Raw genomic sequence first — 25,184 nt, 5'->3', positions numbered from 1 at the left:
GAGATGTTATCAGTGCTTCTATGATGACGAGAAGGCTAGAGGGACAAAACAATTTTCTGTTCCTATATAACTAAACGGAGGGAGACAAGAGCAGACACATCTTTTTTTTTTTTTTAATTGAAGTACAGTTGATTTACAATGTTGTGTTAGTTTCAGGTGTACAGCACAGTGATATATTTATAACTGAATCACTGTGCTGTACACCTGAAGCTAACACAATATTGTATGCATATATATTCTTTTTTAGATTTTTTTCCCTTATAGGTTGTTACAAAACATTGAGTATAGGGACGTCCCTGACAGTCCAGTGGTTAAGATTCCATGCTTCCACTGCAGGAGACATGGGTTCGAGCCCTGGTCAGGGAGCTAAGATCTTGCATGCGGCCAAAAGAAAAAAAAAAAGAAAATAGAGTACAGTTCCCACATCTTGACTGCGTCTCAACAGCAAGTACAGAAAGGCATGTGAACCTCCCGCCCTAATTACTGCCGGGTGCCCACTGTTGCCGAGCCCTGTGCTGTGTATGACAGAGTCCCTCCGCTCACGGAGCCCAGGGGAGACCATCGCGACACAGCGTGACAGCCAGGAGGCTACCTGTGGCGGGAAGGCCTCCCTGATGCTGGGGGTAAGGGAGCTTGGGGCTTTCTGACAGAAGCAGTAGAAGCACCACGACCAAAGGTTCCTGGGTGCAGAGAGCATGGAGATTTGGGACAGCCAGGAGTCACACTGCGGTGAGACCCAAACCTGGATGTACAGGTGGAGACTGGGTCACACAGGGCCTCTGATGTCATGGGCCAGGGAGCTCTGACTGCAGAGGAAAACAAGAGAAGCTTCGCATGAAGCTGAATGAAAGATCATTCCGGTGGCGGCAATCTGAAGAGAAAATAGACCATGTGCCAACTTCGAAATTGTGAAAACTGGTGACTCTTGTTGGTGTGACTTGCTGTCAAAGCCAAATTCTGTTTTTCTGTGTTATATTCGGTTATGCTTATTTTTGTACCTCAAAGAGGTGAGGGTTTCATTCTATTTGTGTATTTTTAAACATTCAGATAATTTCATTGTTCACCTATATATCTTCGATCACCAGAGCACAAGTAATCAACCACTGTGAGGTAACTGGACGACAGTTACTATGAAAACGACCTTCAGCTACGGAACCAGGGGCTGCTTCTTGCCTGGGGTTTTCATGCCCCTCTCCCCACTTACAAGCCCCGATCTGGAATTTCACCTTTGCATTGATTCCCAACACTGGCCTATGAAAAAGTTTTCACCAGTTTGGGGTTAAATGTAGAAGCAAAGGATGGTGTAGTGAGACTTTCATAAAACAAAATTTGGTCTGCGTAAATGCATGTCTTTTCTTCTAAATTATGCCTTACTTCCTTTTCGGGTATTAAGATTCCCTTTATTTTATGAAACGATGGCAACCCAGTTTTTTGTAAATGACCTTTCATGGCAGAACAGTTGGCTACCCCAGATCTGTGCACTGATTTTTTTGAAACGTGAAATCTTCTTAGAAGCTTGGGAGGTCACCCGACAGCTGAGTCTAGGGAGGGGATGGACACATCTGGAATTGACCAAGGCTGACGATAACCTGCCAAAGCATCAGAGTTGACAGCAAACTATGCGACAATCAGGAAATGCTGGCCCAGTGTGTGATTTAATCACTTATTTCTTGCTAATTGCATCTTTGGAATTTAGCATCTTTATGAGAATTATTAAACTTTTCACGGCCTCTGCATCACTCACATTTAAATATTGTTAAATAAGGTCCTAAAAATGTATTTACTTTCCTGCTCCAAACTTCATCTTATTTTGGAGAGAGGTGCTTGGAACCTATTACCTGTTAGCACCGAAGAAACAGCTTCAATAGTTTGGGACCCTGGCACAGAAGCAGCCCTCCTCACAGGGGCTGTACCAGAGCCTTTCAGGGAGTACTGACTGCACAGTAAATTAGGACCTGGAGTAGAAAGACCTGTGTTTGGGTCTCAGCTCACAACTAACTAGCTATGTTACCTTGGGTCAGAGCTTCCTCAGCTACAAATGAGGTTGATGATAGTACCTCCCTGCACAGAGTGCTTGTCTTTAGGGCAGCTTGGGGCTTGGTGACTATTCCATAATGGTCATATTGCTATTATTGTGAATACAGGATGTTTACAAAGCACTGGTTTTTACACAAGAATCATGTCAGACCTGAAAAGCTTCTTTTTGATCATCTGATCCAATCTTGGCATTTTATAGATGGGGGAGGGGAGAAACAAGTTCTAGAGAGGACAGAGAAGCAACGAGAGGCAGAGCCTAGACTTGGTCTTTGGGTTGAGCCCCGGGGTTTTCTCTACCACATTAGTTTTCTCCATCTGGAAGTATTTGATTCTTAACTTCCAAGTTTCTCGGTTTCTCAGGAAGGAAAACAGAAGATTTTCCAAGTCTTCATGCTAATCTCTAGAATGCAACAAAACCAGGTGGATTTTGATGGGTATGGTGGACAGCAGCAGGATCTGATGCCAGCAATAAAAGGGACATGACTGCGCTGGTTATCTAAAGGGACACAAAGGCATCACCAGTAAAACAAAGTAGATACACCTTCTATTATTTTAAATCAGTAGTTTTATTACAATACTGCACTGACACACAATTAGAGAAGGAATGTCCTGACATTTTCTGAGCATTTCATGGAAAGCAAGTGTAACCAGCCAGGCAGTCGAGTCTTCCACATCTTTTCCAAACACAAAGCAAAGTTATATGTCATAACTCAGGAAAGTAAAGTTTTCTTATTCTCATCTACAAAACTTCAGTGTCAGAAAACAGTTATTATGAAGTGGGCTGAGAAAGAAAGTGTTTCCTTCATGACGTCCCAAATCCTGACTCCAGATTTCCACCCCTCCCCTGACTTTCCAGATGACTTTTTATGACACTGTAGATGGTAATGTGTTCAGGGGCTAAATGGGATCTACTTATTATACTTCACTACAATTGAAAGGAAAAGATAAATTAAGAAAATTAAGTCCTGGAAAATGCACAAAGGCAAGGAGAAAATATCTGGGTGTATTAAAAATGAGATGCTCTTTTCACGTAACTCATTTAAAAGGTTACAATTACCATAAACATTTTAACTCCATTAAAGAATGCTGACAAAAGCTTGCTCTTACATCTGCAAAAGCCTTCTGCGTTTACACGGGTTTGGAAGAAAGCAATGCACCTTGTGAAAAGAGCCACCAATCCTGGTGGAGCAGGCGTCGGACTATTTGGAATTGCAGAGGCGTTTTTTTTAGATCTGCTTTGTACAAGACACCATGAGACCTTGACCAATTTCCATTTCTCAATAGTTACTGCGGCAATCAGATGTTTTAATCCCTGTTGTGCTCAAACGCACAAAAGTACTCTAGGAAAGAAACACTAAAATGGCATTTTGAATAAATTCACTATACATTACATAACTTGGGAACAATAAGGGAAGAAGCCCAAGCGTGACTCTAGTACTTCATATAGAAAAGCACTGCAGGAAGAAACTTTGTTTAAAAACATTAAAACTCGGGTGAATATAAATACATGTTTGGTTAATCTGTGCTATTTGATATAGAAATCCTATCAGATATTCAATCTACTAGGTGACCTGTTTGGATTTCTCACTGTATTAGTAGAAGAATATACACTGCTGCATATACTCACATATATATGCATATACATATATAAAATTCAGATCATGAAAATTTGTTTAAATACACATACTTAAAACCTGTACCTCTAAAAATAAATACATTAGCCTCTAGTAGGCTAATTTTCAAGAGTTCCTTCACAAACCAATCAGAACACAGTTTCCCAACAATGGCATGTGACCAATTAGCCACTCTTTAAATCCATTATCTATCAGTAAATGTGTTTTTTGTTTTTTGTTTTTTTTTTTAAAATTCAGATGTACAACTGAAATAGCATTCCCAGAATAGAAGATGAGAGAATTCTGGCTTTGAAAATAAATGTCTTGGCTTCCTTGATGTTTAGTTCCTACAGATGTCTAGTCTTTGCCTCTGCATTTATCAAGCAGTGGGAGAGCATTTTCTAGTGACAGCATTCTCTTCCACCGACATTACCTTCTAATCAAAAGAGTCAGCTGGCATTTCCTTTGCTGTTTGGCGCAAGGGAACAAATACAACACTGTCTGTATCTGATATCACTCCCATCATCACAGTGAGTTGTGTGTTTTAATGTAATCTACAATGTGCTACCACTGAGGTACAGCAGAAGTAGCCCTGGCATTAAAACTAAAAAAAAGGAAAGAGAGAACAAAAGTCTCCCAGGAGAACAACACACACAGGACCGGGTGGTGTGTCTCTAAGTTCTATGAAGTAACTCGGGACCACTGCCAGAGTGGATACATTGGATAGCTGATACTGCAGTTCAAACAACAGAAAGAGACGATGAAAAGACTCAATATACCTCCTTTAGAAAGGATGAAATTAACAAAATTGGAGCTTTACTTTTTTACTTTTACATTTCCAAAACAACTTCTTAGAATGATATAAGCCAGACCAAGTTGTTTAATATAGTACAATATTTAACAACTTTGTCATTTGGTTTTGAATACAAGAATTTCAGAAATGTAGGAAATCCATGATAAATAATAGCAGGAATATTTAATGCCATTGTCTAAATGTTTTAAAAGGAAAACCTATCATAGTTGAAATACAACTTCTAAAAAATACAGTGTTCTAGGCGCTCACAGTTCTAGATTGCTAACTTTATAAATTAAAGTGTAAGTTATCCATATATAAACAAGGCCTCTTCTTCATTGATTTCAATCTCATTTAAACCTTTGGATATTTCAATCTTCAGATTCCACAAGGTAAGGCTGAGTTTACCAGATATAAATAAAATGTTTAAGTCCATGATGTATTGTAGCACTGAGGAAACAAATGCATCAAATATTTACAGGCTGGCTACAATACTTTCTTCTTTTTTTTTTTTTTAAAGTCAAACGTGTATCAACATCAAGCCACACTCTGTTTTGAATTTCTCTGGTCGCAAAGAATATGGGGCAACAGCACTTTTCCTCACTCATCTTTCCTCTCAATCCTGAAGTCAGAGGCAGGTCTTTCAGTCAAACGTCTTTTGGGAGGTGGTGGAGGCATGAGCTCCGTGTCCGGGTCCAGATGATGATGCTTTCGCTTCTGTCCTTGAGAAGCTGTCACACATCTGTTGATGAACTCAAAGAGCATCTCCTTGGTGACAGGGTTTGAGATGCTGTTGCACACGGCTGTGGACAAAGGGAGACGTGAGTCTCATGTGAGGGTTCATGGAGGCAGCTGACTCGCCCCAGGGAGACGAGGACGGGGAGACGTTTCCATCCCAACACGCTAAAACTTTCCATCTTCCCAACGTGGGTGACTTGCTGTGGATTCAGCTGTGCTCCTCCCTCCCCCTCCCCCGAAGTGAGTGCATTTCTGGTGGCTGCCTTTATTATTAATTCTAGACCCAAACTTTACGTATTTGGGCTTAAGCCTGTCTTCACTACCGTTTTTGATCCCTCCAAACAGTTTATGTAGGATATTGATCTCGCCCAGTGCGTCACACTATGGTCCACATTCAAGCAGTTTCTAAAGAAAGCGCGCGCTCTAGTCCTCCAGCCTTTCCCTCTCTCAGAAAGAAGCGCACGCTGATGCATGTAATGCGGCGCCAGCCATCGTGCCCGCTGAACGGGGAGGCTGCAGCGTAGCTGGCAGAGCGCATTATTCTTTATTTTAGTAACTTGCTTGAAGTAAGGTATTACAACAAAATGACTATTAAAGAAAGCACCTTTCCCTATGTGATCAAAATGGTATTTACCCACTTGATTTTAGGAAAACAACACGGGCTTAATTACTCCTCTTTTCCAAATGAACGCATCCTGTCTGAACACAGACCTTAGTTCCCACAAGAACCTTCGAATGTACAACAGTAACTTAAGCCACAAAACTCAAAGTGGCAATTTCTATATTATCTCATAAGCTTATCACACGATCATCATCACTGACTGAGCACTCAAAGTGCATAATCCTATTAACCTTCATTCTTGGTTTTTATCTGTCTTTTTCTTTCAGTTCCACTAACAACACAACCGAGAATTGCTCCCAGTAGTAGTTTACCTTAGAAACCTAATTAATATGTGCTGTTTCCCATGAAAGACCCTCACTACTCTGAATTCCCAAAGCATTCACATTGTACCCAGAGCACACCCTGAAGGATAGCACAGCAGGTTTTACGTTTCTTCTTTTTTATTTTATGTTTTTTAAGGTTTTCATTGACGTTGTTTTCCATTGTTTGTAAAACTATCTTAGGAGCTGGAAATTACATTTCCCTTGCTCATGCCATCTTTTGCCATCTGGCAGACGATGGCTTCAGCGTTTTGAATGGATCTGCAATTACCATGGCTTTTGTTGTGGCTGTCATTCAACAAATTCATCCTATCCGCAGCCCGATTTCCTGCCCTTTAACCCCTCTCCTGGGTGCCCGCAGCAGCCCACAGGTGAGGGAGGACTGGAGCCACGCGGGGCACAGACCTGCCACGAGCCCTCCGCGGTCCGCATGGCCTTCTGCCCCCAAAGCTGAACCACTAAAGGCAGCACAGTTTGGTTCTAACACTTTAGCTTTTGTGTGTTGTTGTGGTTTTTTTTTTTTTTTTTTTTGGGGGGGGGGGTGTTCATGTAACCTCCACCGGGAGGGTGTCACACTCACCCATGGCAGTGTTGTAGGCATTAGGGAAACTTTTGTCTGTTCTCTGTCTCATAAAGACCCAGCTGTTGTTCTCGAATTTGCATTCTATAATTTTGTTGTCATACTGTTTTAGCTCTTTTGTCACCTGTTTTAAAAGAGAATTGAGGAAAATATTTAAATCATCTGACAGGCTTCTTGCCTGCACTACGTGACAGACGCGTTAGGGAAATGCCAAAAACACCTCGTGCCTCTTCACACAGAGCTCTTTGTCACCCGAAGCATCTAATCAAGCCCAAGGATGTGGTACGTACTCCCTTGTACACTTGCTCACCAATCTGACACCTTATAAATAGTCGTGAAAAAGGCTGTCAATATATAGCAATTAAAAGAAGCTAAGGAGAAACCAGCCACTTCTGGGCCAAATGCAAATACGTTACCATAGGGACCAATGCCTTCGATATTGTCTGTGTCCCTCTGGCTTTCAGAAACTGAGTATCTGTGAAGGTTTCAACAACTTTTAGAAAGACCACACCATCTAAATTCCTATGTCAGAACCTAAGAAATCCCCTTTACTGGTTAAGATAAAAAGTTACGCATAAAGAGTAAACATTAGGATCTGATTCAGGCAATGTGCATCCTAACTATTTTGCTTTTCAAGCAGTGATAATTAACTAAAAATCTAATCTTCAGGCTATTTACCCTTTTCATCTCCAAACCAGTATGAATTTAGAGATGAAGCTACCTTTGATATTAGCTGGTAGGTTTGTTGGCTACTTCACCTCAGATGATTGAATATGGATTACAACTTAGTCTATCAACGCTAACAAGTATCCATGGCAACTATAGAACCTTTGAAAAGATATTTCATCGGGCTGTGAGGATGGTTTTCATAAATAGGAACCTAAGCTTATCTTCGCAGTTTCAAATCAAATGCCAGTCATGGTAATATTTTAATTCTGTCCTCGTCTTTCACAGCTAACAACTTTTCCTCACAATACGGAAGATTGCAATCAGTTAACTTCATTAGGATTATTTGAAATGCTCTCCTTTTTCTACCCACATATTCACTACCACCTAGGAATATGAAGGGGAGCAAATTTTTAAAAGATGCTTTCAATTCACAGATTAGGCAGTGCATATCTTCATAAAAACTTTCAAATTGTAGTCCTTTTCCCTTAATGAGTATTACACTTGATTGGACTATTTGCATTTTCAACAAATCTGACAGGACCAATACATTCAGTGTATTGGAGCCAGACCTGCCCAAGAAAGTGATGCTCTACTTACTTAGCAAACTTGCTAAATTTATTCTCAAATATTCATTATTCTAGTCTCAACTCCCCTCCCTCCCTTCCTAGGGATCTACCTCCTTTTATTTCTGAGGCATTATCTATATCCAAGTGTTAGGCAACTTATTCAGGTAAGGTAAACACTTATGTTATACCATAAGTAGGGTCTAACAGATAAGTTTCTAAACCTTTCAGATTCTCCATTTTCTAATTTCTAAAATGGGCAAAGGAGTTTCTAATTCACTGGGACATTGGAGCAATAATAAATGAAAGTGCCTGGCACATTACAGGCACTTTGTGTAGCCAACCACTAAAATTCTTAATTGAATATAAAATTAGGAAATGAAACATTGCTTTTTTTTTTAAGTGTACAAATAAATTCACTAAAGATACCAAGATGACATGGAAAGGTACACTTTGAAAATACCTGTCAAGAAAATTGTATCACACACATCTACAAGAATGGCTTGCTATCAATAATGTGCAGTCTGCACTTCTACTGACTACCAATCGTAGTACATCTTTATCACATACTTACCATTCTTGAGTTTCTAGTCTCAGAATTGCTATAAATTATGTGTTGCTCAATCTGACTACAGCAATTAGGCAGTATTATTAAGTATCTGTGTATCTACTTGGGTACACGTTAACAATCCGGGAAATAGGGCTTTCCAGAAAATGCATGCACCTGCCACTATGCCAACCTAAACGTATTTCCATGTTCAAGAACAGTACATTGTTCTTCACTGATCACACCAGTTATATCCCCAAGATAGACACAGCGCAAGGTACTCAATTTGGGTAGGTAATAAAATATGTTTAATTTTTAATAAATGTATTTAGGTAATAAAATATATTTAAGATATAAAACAATATCTTCCATATGTACACAAACTAAAGACAGTTTTCACTAATGGTCAGATCAAGAGAATGATTAGCATACAGGGAACGAGTTTAATTTTAGTATCCAAATTCTAATTTGTTACTATGACAATAATCATACTCAACCATCACATATTATTATTTACTAAAATAGGATCTGGTTAGGCCTTTTATACTCAGCTCTGTTATCCTATTGTGAGTTAATGAGAGCTTGAAAGTAATAAGAATAAAATATTTATAAATCAAGATTTCACATCTGTACCCATAATTACATTGGATTAATGAGATTTTACTGTTTTGGGCGGAAAAAAGGAAGAAAAGAAAATACAGTGTATTTTATATTGAAGAAAAATTTTTTTTCATGTATCCATCTTGCTGAGTACCACACTTTTGATACCATTTGAGTCTACCAATAATCCGACGTTAAGAGACAGTCATATGAAACCAGATCTAGTACCTCTGAAGATTTTAGATTAGCAGGTCAATGGTAATACTTGGAAAGAAGGGCCCAAGACAGAGGCAGGCAGAACCACAGTTGCTCCTCTCCGCACTTTTTTGATAGAATACTTTTTGGAACCTAAATGCTGGACACACTACCAAGTCACAAAAGGCGAACCATCAGTGCTGGCTGAACCACGCCGCTCAGAGCAGGCAGAGATGCGCTTCCGTCTCTAATGGTGGAGCACAAGCCCCTAGAATTTACTGTCCCTGCTCTGTGAGAGTTGTTTTGTTATCAAGAGCTCATCTTTCTTTTCTAGAGAGACTGTATAAAGGGGAGGAGGATTTCTCTGAACTAATCTGCTCTAGAGACACTTTAAAATAACGAATATCCTTGGATTGGGAAGGACACCAGTAAGCTGGGAGTTTTTTAACTTTTAATTTTGAAATAATTTTAGATCTACAGAAAATTTGTAAAGATAGTACAGAGAGTTCCAGGATTCCCATCACCCAACTTCCTCTAATGTTCATATTTCGCATATCACGTTACATTTATCAACTCCGAGAGAGAAATTAACATTGGTACAATACAATCAGCTAAACTACAGACTTGATTCAGACTTCATCAGTTTTTCCACTAATGTCTTTACCTGCTCCAGGATCCAATCTAGGAAACTGCATGCCTTAGTTGTCATGTCTGCTTAGTCTCTTCCAACCTGTGACAGTTACTCAGACCTTCCTTGACACTCTTGAAGAGTGCTAGTGAGATATTTTGTAGAATGTTCCTCAATTTGGGATTTCCTGATGTCTTCTCATGATTAGACTGAGGTTATGAATTTTGGAAAAGAACGCCAGAGAGATAAAGTGCCCTTCTCATTGTGTAATGTCTAGGGGGTAGATGAGATCAACGTGATTTCTTCCTGGTGGTGTAAACAAACCCTGATCACTTGGCGAAGATGGTATCTGCCAGGTTTCTCTACTGTGAAGCTACCATACTCTTAGTTCCAGGCACTATGTCTAGCCCTGCTCAAAGATAAGGGAATTAAGCCACTTGCTGGAAGGAAGGGTATCAAAGAATTTGTGGACATTTATTAAAAAAGCACCACAGAGATCAATACATTTCCTGGGAGAGAGATTTTGAGGCTAAACAAACATCCCTTTTCTTCTTAAAGTTTCGCTCATTAATTTTAGCATTCATCCACGAATCTTGCCTGCAGCAATTATTACTGTGGCGTTCTGATGGAATTTTCTATTTTCTCCATTCCTTCTACATTTATTATCTGGATTTCTTCTGTAAGGAAGATTTGCCTTTCTCCCTCATTTATTTATTTGCTTACTTGTATCAGTAAGAACTCATGGATATTTATTTTATTCTTTGGCTTATGATAAAGTACTATTGTCATTTATTTTCTTGCTCAAATTGTTCTAGTTTCAGCCACTGGTAACTCTCTCAGGTTGGCTCCTGTGTCCTTTTAACTTGCTTCCACTTTTACTTACTTATGCATTTTTAGCATTTAGTCCCTGGTAATACAAGCTAGTACTCTAGGCTCATCTTGTATTTTCTCTGCCTCAGCTCTAGAGTCAGCCATGGGGTCCTCTACCAGGATTTTACAAGAAAAAAATTACTCTTCGACGGTCCAGACTATGCTAAAAAAGTACTAACACACACCACTTGTTTTGGTCAGAATTTTCAATTATTGAAAAAAAAGAGAGGGAGGGGGAAAGAGGAGTGAGTGTGAGACAGAGAAAGAGTAACAATGAGATTCTAAATATGAATATATGTGTGTATATATATATACTTAGAAGTTTCCACCCCATCTTTTGTCAACTGCTTTCTGGAGCTAAACTACATTGACCATTTTTTCTTTTCTGAATTTAAAATTCTACTCAAGCTCTAACTCTGTAGTGTGACAGAAGGTGAATTTTTAAAATGTATTTCAAGTAGATGAACTCAAACAAAAATCTTGTTTCCACGTATGCAACTTCAAAGTCTAGTACTTATGAATGAAGGCAGAGAAAATAAAACAACAAATAAATCAGAAATGAAATGGAATTATAAAAGTTTTCCTTGTGGTGTCAGGACAATACAAATAGCTTAAACCTGAATTATTAGACAATCTTTTAGAACTACTACCTTATAGTAGGGCCTTAATATATTACTTTTAGCAAGTGCATCCATCTACTGGAGAAAATAAAACCCTTGACAAGTTACCCTTTTTAAAAATATGCTAGACTTAACCACTTCAAAAAAACGTTCCTTCACTAAAATCCATTTGTGTTTTTTGTACCTTTATAATGAAGGACTACTGTGTAAATAACACACTTCACATTTGCTAGGTTAGAAACACAGCAGCAGAAAGCCTCTCTCTCATGAATGGTGGGGTCTTCAAGCCCTCCAATCCTGAGTTCAACTAATGAAAGTAGCCAATAAAAAGAAAGCAGCTAGAACTCGGTCTTATTTATCCCAAAGGTCATTACAGATGAGTCACAATTCCAGGGTATGAAATCCCCACTAAACTACAGATTATTACCTTTTTATAAAATCAGAGTTAGTTATAGTTATTATTCAAAATATAATAAATCTTCATATAAAATAACTGGGCAGATAAAGCAACAACATGTTAGTAGTGGTTATTGGTAGATGGTGGGGTTAGGAATGACGTAGTTTCTTCTCCGTGTTTTGCTGTATTGTCCAAACTTTCTACATAATACATGCTTAACTTTCATAATTTTTAATAATAAAAAATTCCTAAAATAAACTATGTTTCATAAAAGATGATAAACATGAGATTGGTTTTTATTAATGTAGAGATACAAAAAAAATAGGAAGAGATAAACCTTTAAACAGAAAACAAAAAGTCCTGGAATAAGGTCCTAAGTCCACAGTTCCCAAACTGTGCAATGAGACAAACTTACAGAAAGGCACTGTGGGGTATTTTAAATTTCCAGGGAAACACAGTGGCACGTGTTGGACACCATGCAAACTATTAGTTGGCAGGAGTTCACATTTTCAACATGAGATTCCTTTGGGTAACATATCTTTGCAAAGCTGAGTACTCAGTGGTTATTGTCATTGATAAAAACCAAGTATCACCAAAATCAATGTGGAAAGTAAATGAGGTTGGTGGTGTATAATCTGATTCCAAGGTTTAAGAAATTACGCAGTCCTTAAATGGAATTACATTTTCAAGTTTCTTTTAAAAAAAATTCCAACTTTAAATTCTATATCATGCCAAAATATGAAACAAGAGCGACAGCAGAACATTTTCATGCATGCAAATTCTTAAAATTTTAGTATTTCATACTTCCTTTTCTAGGAGGTTTCCAAAGTTTTATTTCATCAATATGAGGGCAACAATGAAAACAAAGAGGAAGGTGTGGAATCAAGGGAGTTCATCCAGCTCAGGAGAGAAACAAAGGCAATTCCCATCCTAAGGCCGTTTTAGGATGACCACCGTGCCAGTGTGCATAGCAGACTGCTACAAGCTTTATGGGAGCCAGAGGGTAGTGGCTCAAGTAGGAGGAGTTCCACGCCCCCGCCTGCCTTAAATATTGGAACTGAGAAGATTTGTGATGTGACGATATAAAGTGGAGTTTTAAAAAATTCTGTGAGTATAGTATTTAATATAATGACAGATTAAACTAAGAAAAGAAAAAAAGAAAGAAGAAATTACGCAGTCCTTAACACATGCTAAGCTTGTTAGGTCATAAACATTTATTAAGTAGTTTGGATCAATCCACTTAATAAATGGAATTGTTAGGTATTTCTTTTGGGTTAGAAATGTCTATGAGGCAACATGAACCAAGAAAGTTTGATAATCTCTGCCCTATAGCGTTTTCATTCATCCTTCCCCAGATCCTGGTCTCTAAACCCATATGCAGGCTTATATCTAGCACTTAGTGGAAACCAACCAGAGCAGTGAAAAACTTTGCTTGAGGTGCAGAAAATAGATGATGGTACAGAGGAGAATTTCTATCAAGTTAAGTTCATTCGTTGACTTAGATCACTAACATATATATTCCTCATTCATCTTCTCTATCTCAATAAATGATTAACTCCGTTCACCCAGTTCCTCGTGACAGAAGCTTTAGTGTCCTCTGCTCCCTTCCCCTTTTATCTTCCCTCCTATTCACTGCATTACCAATTCTATCTTCAAAATACATTGAGTATTTGTCTCCTCTCTTACTACCATCATCACAGCCCAAGCCCTCACTGTCTGTCAGATTCCTGCAACAGCTTCCACACTGGTTTCTTCTTCTACATTTCCCCCATCCAATCAATTCTTTACAGTGCAGCCAGATTGGTCTTTGACAAATGTAAATCCAATCCAATCATTCCTTTGCTTAAGAGAAAAACAAATAAAAGACACACCGGTTGCAAAGGGAGAAATAAGACTATCTCTATTCACATAAGACACGATCACTTACATAGATGGAATCTAGGTAGATGCTCCTAGAACTAGTTAAGTTTAACAAGGTTGCAGAATGCAGGTTAATATACTAAAACCAACTGTATTTCTGTATATTAGCAAAGAATAGTTGGAAATTTAAAATTTAAGGAGTACCATTTATAGTAACATTCAAAAACATGAAATGGGTATTTAAAAAAAACCATGCAGAATCTGTATGCTGACAACTACAAAACACCAATGAAAGAAAGATATCAAAGAGGACCTAAATGAATGGAAAGATACACCATGCTCACAAACTGGAAGATTCAATATTGCTAAGATGTTAACTATACAGATTCAACATAATCATAAGCAAAATCCCAAAAGGATTTTTATAGATATAGACAACCTAATTCTAATATTTATAGGGAATGCCCAAGACACTAGAACAGCCAAAACAAAAAGAAGAAAGTTGGAGAACTGACACTAACTGATTTCAAGGCTTAGTATATAAAGCTACAGAAATCAAGACAGTATGCTATCGGGTGAGTAGAGAGACACAGACATCAGTGGAACAGAACAGACAGCCCAGAAAGAGATCCACAATTATAAGGTCAATTGACATTTGACAAAGGAACAAAGGCAATACAATGGAGAAAGAAGAGTCTTTTCACCAGAAGGTGCTGGAACAATTGGATATTCACATGCAAAATGATGGGCCTCAAAAAAAAAAAAAAATAAAATAAATAAAAAAAAAAAATGATGGACCTCAACCCATATCTTTCACCTTACACACAATTAACTCAAAACAGAAAATACACTTAAACATAAAACCTAAAGCTATAAAACTCTGCTCTGCATCTAAAGATGCTGTTAAGAGAATGAAAAGACAAGACAGAGATTAGGATAAAATATTTGTAAGTAACATTTCTGACAAAAGACTTGTATCCAGACTACATAAAGAACTCTTAAAACTCAATAATAAGAAAACAAACAACACAATTTAAAAATGGACAATCTGAACAGATACTTCACCAAAGAAGATATAAGAATGGCAAATAAGCACATGAAAATATGCTCAACACATCATTAGTCATTAGGAAAATGCAAATTGAAATCACAGTGAGATACTACTATGCACCTGTTAGCGTGTCTAAAATAAGTATCAAATGCTGACAACAATGCCAAGCAACTGAACTCTTACACATCGCTGGTGGGAATGCAAAATACTGTAACCACTTTGGAAGACAGTTTAGCAGTTTCTTTATAAGTTAAACATACACTTACCAAAAGAGCCAGCGACCCCACTCCTAACTATTTACCCAAGAGAAATGAAAACATACGTTTGCATAAAAACCTGAATACAAATGTTTGCAGTAGTTCTGCTCATAATCACCCCAAATTGGAAATAACTCAAATGTCCTTCAACTGGTAAAGAGATAAAACAAATGTTGGTACAGCCTTACAATGGAATACTACCCAGCAATAAGAACTATTGATAAACTATTGATAAATGGAATACCATAGATGAATTTCAAATACAGTATGCTAAGTTAAAGAAGCTAGATTTTAAAAGCTACATAGACTATGTGATTCCATGTACATGATACCCTAGGAAAAGGCAAAATTATAGGAACAGACAACAGAACAGTGGTTGCAGAGTTTGGGAGTGGGAGAAATGACTGCTTATACCGGGGTGTCATGTGGGATTTTGGGGGGAAGCGATGGAACTGTACTATAGCTTGATTCTAGTGGTGGCTATACACCTGTACGCATTTGTCTAAACTCAAAGAACTGTACACCAAAAGGAGTGAATTTATTGCACGTAAATTTTGAAAGATGAATTAAAACAAAAAAGAAACAAGAAAAATGTCAATGAAAAAAAAAGTAAATCAAATCATGTCATCCCCTTATCAGTGGCTTCTCATGACACAGCACTAAATGACATAGCCCCTGCTTATCTTTCTAGCTCGTATAAGTTGTACAACTTTTCCTTTACCTTGTTTATCATTATTCGTAAATATAATTTTTTTGTTGATTATCTGTTTAATATCTGTCAGCCAGAATGGTTAATAATTATTGAGTACTTACTAGATGTTGAGTACTGTTCTAAGTACTTTATGGGGATTCATTTATTTAATCCTCTCAACAGCTCTAGGAAGTATCCCCGTTTTTACAGATAGAAAAGCCGAGGCACTGAGGAGTTAAGGAATTTGATTGAGTCTCACAGCCAGTAAGAGGCAGAGAAACATACTGTATCCCTATTAGGTTTTATAATCTGATTTAATCTGTATATGAATCCAGTGAGATTTCCAGATGTGGACACTCAAGCCCAGAGAATTTAAGTAACACGTGTAAGGATACAGAGCTAATTTGTTTTGGTATCAAAATTCAAATTCTAGGTCTTTGTGAGTCAAAAACCTGTGCCCTCCTTTTCCCTAAGAATCTAGGCTCTAGGTTGAAAAAGTATTACAGGAGGCAAAGGTAAACTACACTTGTGGAAGCTTTTACTTCTTGTGTAATAAACTGTAATTTAAGTATTTCCAAGGATTATATTCCACTTGGGAGAGCCTGTGGGTGGGAGGCGAAATGATGTGTGACGGACGAAGGGCGGGAGAACATAACATGCTGGTTTGAACCAAGCACGATGTCTTATCAAGTTTCTTTTCCTTCACTTTTCAAACGCCCGCCATGTTGACCTGCACCATCTCTGCTGTTTGCTATTCTGGTTGCGTGAGCATGAACCACACATCATAGCAAATTGCAGAATTTCTCAATCATTAAGGATTTACAATAGGTTAATTTTAAAATGGGCTGCACTTCACAGCTGCAAAGCTTTTGTCTGATTTCTCGACCAAATGAGAAGCCATTATTGGATTGAAGACCTTTCCATGGGCATGATGAGCAAAAGAAAAAAGGTTGTGTGGGCAGAACAGGCAGCTCTGCCAGGTAAGGTGAGGTAATGGTAACAGCTCACTAAACAGACTGCCAAACTCTATGGCACAATGTATCGCTCTGTTTAGTACCAAGCATGATGAGAATTTATAAGTAGATCACGGGTTCAGTGCATGCGTGGGATAATAAAAACGATACACAACCAAGGAAAGCTTTACAATCCTACAGGCATATCTCGTTTTATTGCACTTCGATTTCACTTCACAGATATTGTGTTTTTTGTTTTTTGTTTTGTTTTGTTTTTTTACAAATTGAAGGTTTGTAGCAACCCTGCTCTTTCAGATGATGGTTAGCATTTTTTAGCAAGAGTATTTTTAAATTAAGGTATGTACATTTTTTTAGACATAGTGCTGTTATTGCACACTTAATAGACTACAGTTTGGTGTAAACATAACTTTTATATACACTGAGAAACCAAAAAATTCAGGTGACTTGCTTTATTGCGATATTTGCTTTATTTCAGTGGTCTGGAACCAAACCCGAAATATCTACAAGGTCTGCCTGTACCATTAATGTGGGCAGGAGGCTAAAATGCAATATGCATGCCTAACACTTTTTTCTTTCTAAATAGTTATAAGTACCATGACAGACTTGACTGATGTTGCTTGTTTTTTAAGCAACAGCCAATGCAAGTAATTCATAAAGTATATCTGTCAGATTGAGTTTGATAAATGGTCTATCTATTGGCAGTAACAAACACCTAACTTAAAATCGTGTTACCGGTCATTAAATATCTGTGCTTAACAAAGTTCACAATACACTGGATCTAATGTTTGAGCTAGGCAGGTCACTAAAATGTCAATGCATAGTTCAAATTTACTTCAATGAGTCCTTCATTTACTCTCCAAGGACTTGCTAACAATTTGGGTCCAATAATGTTCATTTGTTTATTCCTTTAGCAATGCATGCTGGTTACATATAACTTTATCTCTTTCCACTCACCCATTTAAAACCCGTCTATTCTTATAGAGACCTCAAGAGAACTGTCCGCTAGCTAGATCAATGTGGCATGTGGCAATAAACCAAAATGCTACCATAATAAGTAAAGATTTCCTTCCTGTTCTGCCTACTATTTAGAGGGAAAAGAAAAAGGCTGACACTCTTCCCTTTTGATCATCTTCCAGAGTAAACTTGTTCTTTAAAATGACTTGATTTGCCCTAGCAGCATTAACGGGCACAGACACACAACACCTCTGAATCATTAGCTGAGGGACACAGAACTCCTTAGTTTAGAGATAATGCTCTGTGGTGACTGGGACCCATCTGAGCAAACAAAGCTTTCCAGGATTCCTTTCTCACAACTCAGCACCTCGGGTCAGTGCAGACTCTCACTGAGATACTCGGACCACAGTAGCTGTAACTCTGCCATGCACACTGCCTTCTATTTTTATATATGCTTTCTCAACAACTATATTTCTTCTTCTTTGAGAAAGAAATTCTGGAGTTATTGACAAAAGCATTACACAAACACAGAGTGACAGTACACTGCTCAGAACCCTGGAGTTCTGTTTTGTATCTTTATGTACCCTCTGAATGACATTCACAATGGATTTATTTAAATCTGCCTCCTCAGCTCCAGGTATTGGGGATATCAAAAACCACTCAGAAGAGGTTGAAAGTTTAAAAATGGTTACAATAAATTATCTATATCAGCTGTCACAGTCCCTAAATACCTTCCTCAAAAAAAAAAAGATCTTTTTTTCCCAAAACACACTACAAATACCTTTCATAAAATCCAATATTCTGGAGTTGATAGGAAACTTGGAGGTCATCAAATCAAACACTTTTATTCTTAAATATCTAAGTACTAAGTGCATCCTGCATTATCTCTCTGAATTAGTGTATCTTTATGGGTGTGAACATTCATGCATTGAGGAGGTTATAAAACCAGATGAAATAGCAAATTCATTACTTTGGTAACTTGTACTCAAAACTAACTTAATGTTTTTACCTAAGATATTTATTTTTTTGAATTAATTTTTATTGGAGTATAGTTGCTTTCCAATGTTGTGTCAGTTTCTTCTGCACAGCAACTAAGAGATTTATTTTCCTTCAGAGATATTTCCTTTTAAAATTATTGACTGAGATTTTTTTCTTTCTTGGGGAAGGGAAAGGGAGGGAATGAACAGTTTTTGAATACCTGCTTTGTAGCCAGCACTGTGCCAGGGCACTTTATATACATTATTATCCTTCATGCTGGAGGAAAAGGAAAATTTTATTGTTGTTCACTCCTAATCAAGAAATTACTAAATAACTAAATGCTAATGGAGTATCCATTAGCCACCATAACTACAGGCGATGTGCAGATTCCTTTAGGTCATGTTAAGTTTAATGTAATATAATCTTCTGAAACAGAAAAGGTAAGAAACACAGGCTGCATATGAGAAAAACAAACAAAAATGATCAAACAGACAAAAAACTTACCAGCCTCCAGTGCCACGGGTTGGCTAATACTAGTGTGGAGAAAAGAGGCCTGGAAAGAAGTTAGGAGGAAATCTCTATAGTGGGGAGGGAAAAGATGAGGGAGAAGGAGACAAAGGAAGTTCTGTGTCCTAAGCCACGTCTGTGAAATTAAAGTGCTTTCAGCTGAGTAATACACAACAGAGGACGATTTCAGTGATGATTAGAGCTATTTAAATTTTTAGTAGGCTCCAGTGATTTAAAACAGTCTTTTCTGTCCGGGCAACCGGTTTATCTGCTTTTATTTTCAAACTTGGGGGCGGGGCGGGGGGGGGAATCTTTGCAAAGAATTATTCATGTACGTAAAATGCACAAAAATACTATTATGTAAAGATGTCTACATTTAGAAGTATGTGATTGCCCAATTTTTGAGAGATGAGAACTCACATTTGGAACCAGATTAAATCTCTCACTTAGCTCCCTCCCTCCCCCACGCCCACACTCCGTTAGGTTTTCGTTCTAGTCCAGTCCTGGTGAGGATATATGGCAATGTGTCCTAGCGGGAATAAAGAGCAAAAAGTACATGGGCAACCCTCCCCTTACCCCCCACACACGCACATACCTTACCACTCAACTGCTCTTATCAAGCCTCCAGAGAGTCTATTCTGAATAAGGTAGCTGTGGTCGCCTATGAGGAAGGAAATTATTCTCTGGGCTGTAGCGCTAAACTACGTGGAATTAAGTCTGAAGATTAAAATAAGGTGGGTGGCTTTTCACCTTTCTTCTAAAAAGTACCTAGCACAATCCTGATGCTTAATAAAAATAACCTATCAGATAAGTGGCACGCTTGGCAGGAACGCTTTTAAATCGCACGTTACAGGACATTCTCATACTAGTGTGCCTCCCTCGAATTTTGACTAAGTCAGCTCAGCCCCGCGACCACAGAAAGCACGGAGTGAGTCTCCGGCGATGCTCCTCCCACCAGTGCCAACCCATGCCAACTTTTAGGCCAGGACACCTGCCACCCTGAGCTCCCGTGGCTTCCGCGGCGGTGGACTGTTGTGCCTCTGGCTCGCTGCTTGAGGGTCTGCTCTGACCAAATGACAATACAGGAAGGATGTTTGCTTGGGGGGTTTATTCAGAATTGGAGTGTTGGAAAGTAACAAGCTGCGAACGCTCACAGCCAGCTGCTGGCTGCCACAGAAGACAGGGCGATCACCTCCTGGTACTGTTCCGTGCCCGAGGGCTCCAAATCGTCACCGCTTTAACTGTCTGGCTACCACACTTCAGATGTTACCACTCTAGTTTCCATTTTTGCTTTTGAAACATTCCAGGAACAACTGAATCCTACCCATGTAATTGGTGCCAAATTTACATACAGTCATGTCCCCCTCCCACTACGGTATTCAGTGGACATTCCAGTCATTGTCTGTCCTTAGGAAAGGGTGGGGGCTAAGTCCCTGTTTTAACCATCACACAGTACAGCCTGGACTTTCACCAGCAGATGAATGCTCGGTAGCCCCACTCCAGAGCCTGCTGATGGCACAGCAAACAGCTGAATTTAACCCCTAATTAATCATGAAATATCAATTCCCAGTTAAAGAGGTTGGCAATGATTTGGTAAGTTAGGGGAAGTGGCAGAGTGAACATCTGGGACTTTTTTTTTTTTTTAATCTGACATAATAAAAGGAAAAGTAGCTCATTCTTACATTTCTTTTTGCTGGGTTTTTTTTTTTTTTTGGCTTAAATAACTTCTTAGAAATCGAAATCCAACAGAGAACAATTATGTTAATAATGCCAGGAAATTTGTTTGCTTTGTCATACTGGGCTTCAAAAGCACTTCAACTGAACTTACATTTGTGATCACAAGTAATGCCTGTTCTTATATCCATTTAAAATGTTTACTTGATTACAGCTTATTATAAACGTGAGTCTGAGATGCAGCGCCATGGCTGCTCAATTTCCAGGCCACAGTTTTATGATAATCGTGTGAAATGTATTCATGTGTCAACAGCACTGCCTAACAATGCCCCAAATGGGGTTGTTCGCAGCGCTGGACGCTCGGTAACTGCTACAAGCAGAGAGCTCTTCATCGGAGAATTTTAACTGAGTTTGCAACATGTACTCTTTTGCAACACTTAGCTCAGTTTATTTACTATGATCTCAGAATACAGTTGAGCTCCTACAAGAAAACCGACCCTACACACCCAAACGTGACTGGGATAAATGGGTTCTGTTATTTTATTGTATGGTTGGAGCCTCTTTTTGGACAGCCTCCCAGTACCAGAGGGGATGAGACTGGAGAATTCTTCTGTACTTGATGTCCCCCTACTGCACACAGTGATAATAAGGTACCTGGAAGATACCTTCTGTCACCCCGGCATCTCACAAAGGAGTAAGGGAACACGTAATATATGCAGATCCAATACTGGAAACAGAAAATGGGTCTAGAGGTGCCCCTCCCTCTCCAATATTGGCTTCTCCACACACTCATGCCTTCCTCGCTTTCGTGACGAGTAGCCCATGTAACTGCCTAGTTGTTGAACTTGAGATCTCAAGCAACATTGTCCCAACTCAGCATTTTTTGAGGCTCTATTACGCAGGTACCAGGCCAAGCGTTTTTACACTCATTATTTCCTTCATTAGATCCATCTGCATGCAGTGGACCGTCTACTTTTTAGAGGGAGGGACAAGCATGTACTGGCGGGAACCAGGATCATGTGGGAGTGAGCCGTACATTATTTTTTGCTTCACTCTTTTGTTTCTCCTCCTAGGACCGCCTCTCTGAATGGATAACAGGTCTGTGCAAATGCTCAAACAACCTTAAGACAATTCACTTTTTACACCTGACTGTTTTAGAAAGAGTACCAAGCCCAGAATCTCGGCTGAAAAGAGAGCACAGGAGCTCACCTAGGCCACCTCTCTTTTTAGACTGAAAACACAGGTTCACAGAAAGCCTACAATTTGTCCAAAGCATATGGCTCTGTAGGGGCAGAGTCAGAATGTGGGTCCAGACACCCGGCATTTCAGTTCTGCACACTGACCCTGTGGTCTACAAGACTATCTTTCGCCAGCAAAATGGGTAACTCTGCAGGCCAAATTCTTACTTGCAGTCATGCAAGTTTCACCAAAGAGGAGAAAAAGGTTTGACCCAGTTTACCTAATGTAATAAAAATAGTTTATATCCCAACCTACTATGGACACACACACATACACGTTTCATAAAACAATTTATATTCCAACTTGGTGCACTTTGTTACTTTTTTTCTTCTATTTCATTTCATGAAAACAAAAACAAACAAAACTCGTTGAGATCCACTAAACTGCTTTCAAGACCAACCACCAAAGTTAGAAAAAAAAACCTCACAGAGGATTCTAAGAATAATAATTTCAAACAACTAACAAGGAAGTAGGGGAGGCATTTTACCTTTTCTAGCTGGAACTGCATAAAAAATGGAGGCAGACAACCCTCAGGACAGCAAGCCAGACCCCAGCTCATGGCTCCTCCACCCTTCCCCACGCCCTCGCCCTTCCCAGAGTGATACACTGTGCAGAGGCTTCCCTGGGCCAGGCAAATACGCTCACCCATCTCTCCCGTTGTCCCTCTCTGGCACAACATGCTGGCCAAGAAGAGCTGATGCTTGACTTTAATAATTTCAGATGACATTTTTCTCTAGAGAATTGAGTCTGTTTTGTCAGCTCCTGAAATACCACGTGATATATTATTTCAGAGTATAATTTCTTCCTTCTGTTTACATTCTCCCTTATCAGATGGTAAGCTCCTTGAGCAAACAAAACAAGGACCCTTGTTTTGCTCACTGCCAGATCCCACTGAACACAAAAGAGGTGTTCAGTAAGTATGTGCTTAAAAAAAAAAAAAAAAACCTTGATGAGCATTATACAAAGAAATTATAGAAGTGACATCAGATTTTGAAACATTCCAGCCACGATTACATGATTTTCACCCCCTGGACTGATCAGGCTCTCACATCATCCTCTCTTCCCCTCTGGCTAACCACCTCTCTTTTATCAGGATCACTTTCTCTGGGAAACCTGCCCTGACTCCACGGACTCTCTGCTTCATTGATGTGCTCTCACAGCACCTGACTCTTCCCTTATCTTAGAAAAACGGCCTCGTGAATTCTCTACGTCTTCGACTTGACAATGAGCTCCATCAGGATGGAGCTCTAATACAGTGCCTTGCACACAGTACATCCTCCATGAAAAATTTTGCATGCAAACATGCATGAAAAGTTATGTACTTCTGGCCTGAAAAACCAAACCAAACCAAAATAGAATAAATCCAATCTAATGACCTGGTTATATGGGTAATTAGTAGTTGGCTCAATCACAGCTTTCTGAGTAGAAGTCCTTTGAAACCATGCATGCTGCCACATAAAACTAGGCTTTTCCTTTGTGGATGTGGGTATGACTTCTAGTGAAAGAGGAAATTGGATGTCAGCTACTGGGGAGAACTGAAGGGGGAAACAGGGAGGAGAAAGTAAGCAAACACACCATCCACCATGCATTTTTATGTCAGATGGAAAACAAACACACAAAAGTTAAGGCATCCCATTGCATCATATTCATTATAAACCAGAAATTTTCTGCTTCCTAAAATATTAAAGATAATGATGCATCCATCCACCCAGCATTTATCAATATTGTTCACAGTAGGAAAAAAGATGAATGTATCATTCCTTTTTGTATCAAGTATACAAATAGGAGAAGCACTAGAAAAATACACAGTGTAAATATGCAAATTTTAACTAAGTAATTCATTTACATAGCTCCACTCACAGGAACTCAAACATCTTTGTTAATATTAACCCTTCACATTCTCGTGAGCTAGTTTTGCAAGATTCCTATTTTAAACAGTGACTTAGGACCCATGTAAATAAGGAAAAATTCAAAATAGTTTCTGCCTTCCTGTCTGCCACTCTAAAATGAATCTACATTTCCTTCTTAAAATAATTTTCCATAATAAATCTTAAGAAAGATCTCCATCAAAATTTCCTACAAAATCTGCAGATAGTAGGGTCAGCAAACTGTCTCAAGAAATATGATTTGCCAAGTTAGTTCAATAAAAATATTCAATAGGACACAAGCTGAAAGGCTACAGACCAAGAAAAGACATATGACAACACACTGAGAGTCTGCCTTGAGGGTACAAAACGTTGGTTTCGAGTCTCTAATAATTGATCACTTTATTAATGATCCAACAGAGGACTTAATGAATAGCCTACTAATAGGGTCTAAATTCAAATTCAAAGCATCTTTTGAATATCCATTAGGAAAAGTAATATAATGAAAATTTTAGAGAAGGTATTTTTGCAGAAAATAAAATATAACTTGGAAAAAATACAAAAGATGAAATCCTAGTAAATATTTAGTATGTAAGGGAAAATGGAAAGGCTGTCATCACTGTGGAGAAAGAAATGATAGTAGACAGATTATGAGAAAAAGATTTAAAATAAGACATTCCATTATTTTTATATACTATTGTTATTATTAACAGTTCTCACCCCCTTTGACAGAAAGAGTCATATTATTGTAGCAGGAGGCAGAAGTTTGGAGGAAAGACTTTCTTGAAGGAAGAAGAAATATCCCACTGATGGATGAAGAACTGGGCTTAAGTTTGAGTAGGTTGCTAGGCTCTTTTTTCCATCCTTCTCTCTATTCACCCAGAAAACTACAAAATGCCTGTATAAAGTAACAGGGAAGAAATAAATATAGAAGCATTCATTCCTTTACATTTTTTTTCCTGTGTTTGGGGTGTGTGTGTGTGTGTGCACGCGCATGCGTGTGTGTGTGTGTGTATGATATGTATGTTTATGATGTATACATATTTTTTTCAATTTTAAATATCAAATCCAGAGCTTTTAGAAAGCATGTAGGTGATATTTGGATACAAAAAAATTTCTAAAATGGAGACAGAGTAGTAAATCAAACCCTGCAATTGAGGCTCAGACAGAAACAGAAAGCACCTCTGTCATTTTTTAACCTTCCAAGGCCTAAAGATGAACAAATCCCAGCCCTCAAACACACACATACAACTGCCTGTGCAGTCAGAAAATGATAGATTCAGGAGGAGATTCTACATTCTTGATAATCAGCCCTGTAATCTTTCCTCTTTCCTATACCACA

General features: G+C 38.6%; 1 protein-coding gene across 2 annotated transcripts in view; it reads right to left on the bottom strand.

Moving 5' to 3' along the window:
• Window positions 1-2,579: 2,579 nt before the first annotated feature.
• RNGTT (RNA guanylyltransferase and 5'-phosphatase) overlaps window positions 2,580-25,184 on the bottom strand; it is a 242,395-nt gene continuing 219,790 nt past the window's right edge. Inside the window, exons 15-16 of one of the 2 annotated variants that reach the window (XM_059941605.1) lie at window positions 6,704-6,827; window positions 2,580-5,246 (exon numbers count right to left, since the gene is read on the bottom strand). In XM_059941605.1, the coding sequence (XP_059797588.1) occupies window positions 5,044-5,246; window positions 6,704-6,827 (327 nt within the window). In that variant the 3' untranslated portion in view covers window positions 2,580-5,043. The remainder of the gene's footprint in view (window positions 5,247-6,703; window positions 6,828-25,184) is intronic. The other variant, XM_059941606.1, reaches the window with a different exon arrangement.

Source organism: Balaenoptera ricei, chromosome 12, assembly GCF_028023285.1.
Source record: "Balaenoptera ricei isolate mBalRic1 chromosome 12, mBalRic1.hap2, whole genome shotgun sequence".
NCBI lineage: Eukaryota > Metazoa > Chordata > Mammalia > Artiodactyla > Balaenopteridae > Balaenoptera > Balaenoptera ricei.
Note: the sequence above shows the minus strand (reverse complement) of the source record. Positions and strands in the feature narration are given on the sequence as shown.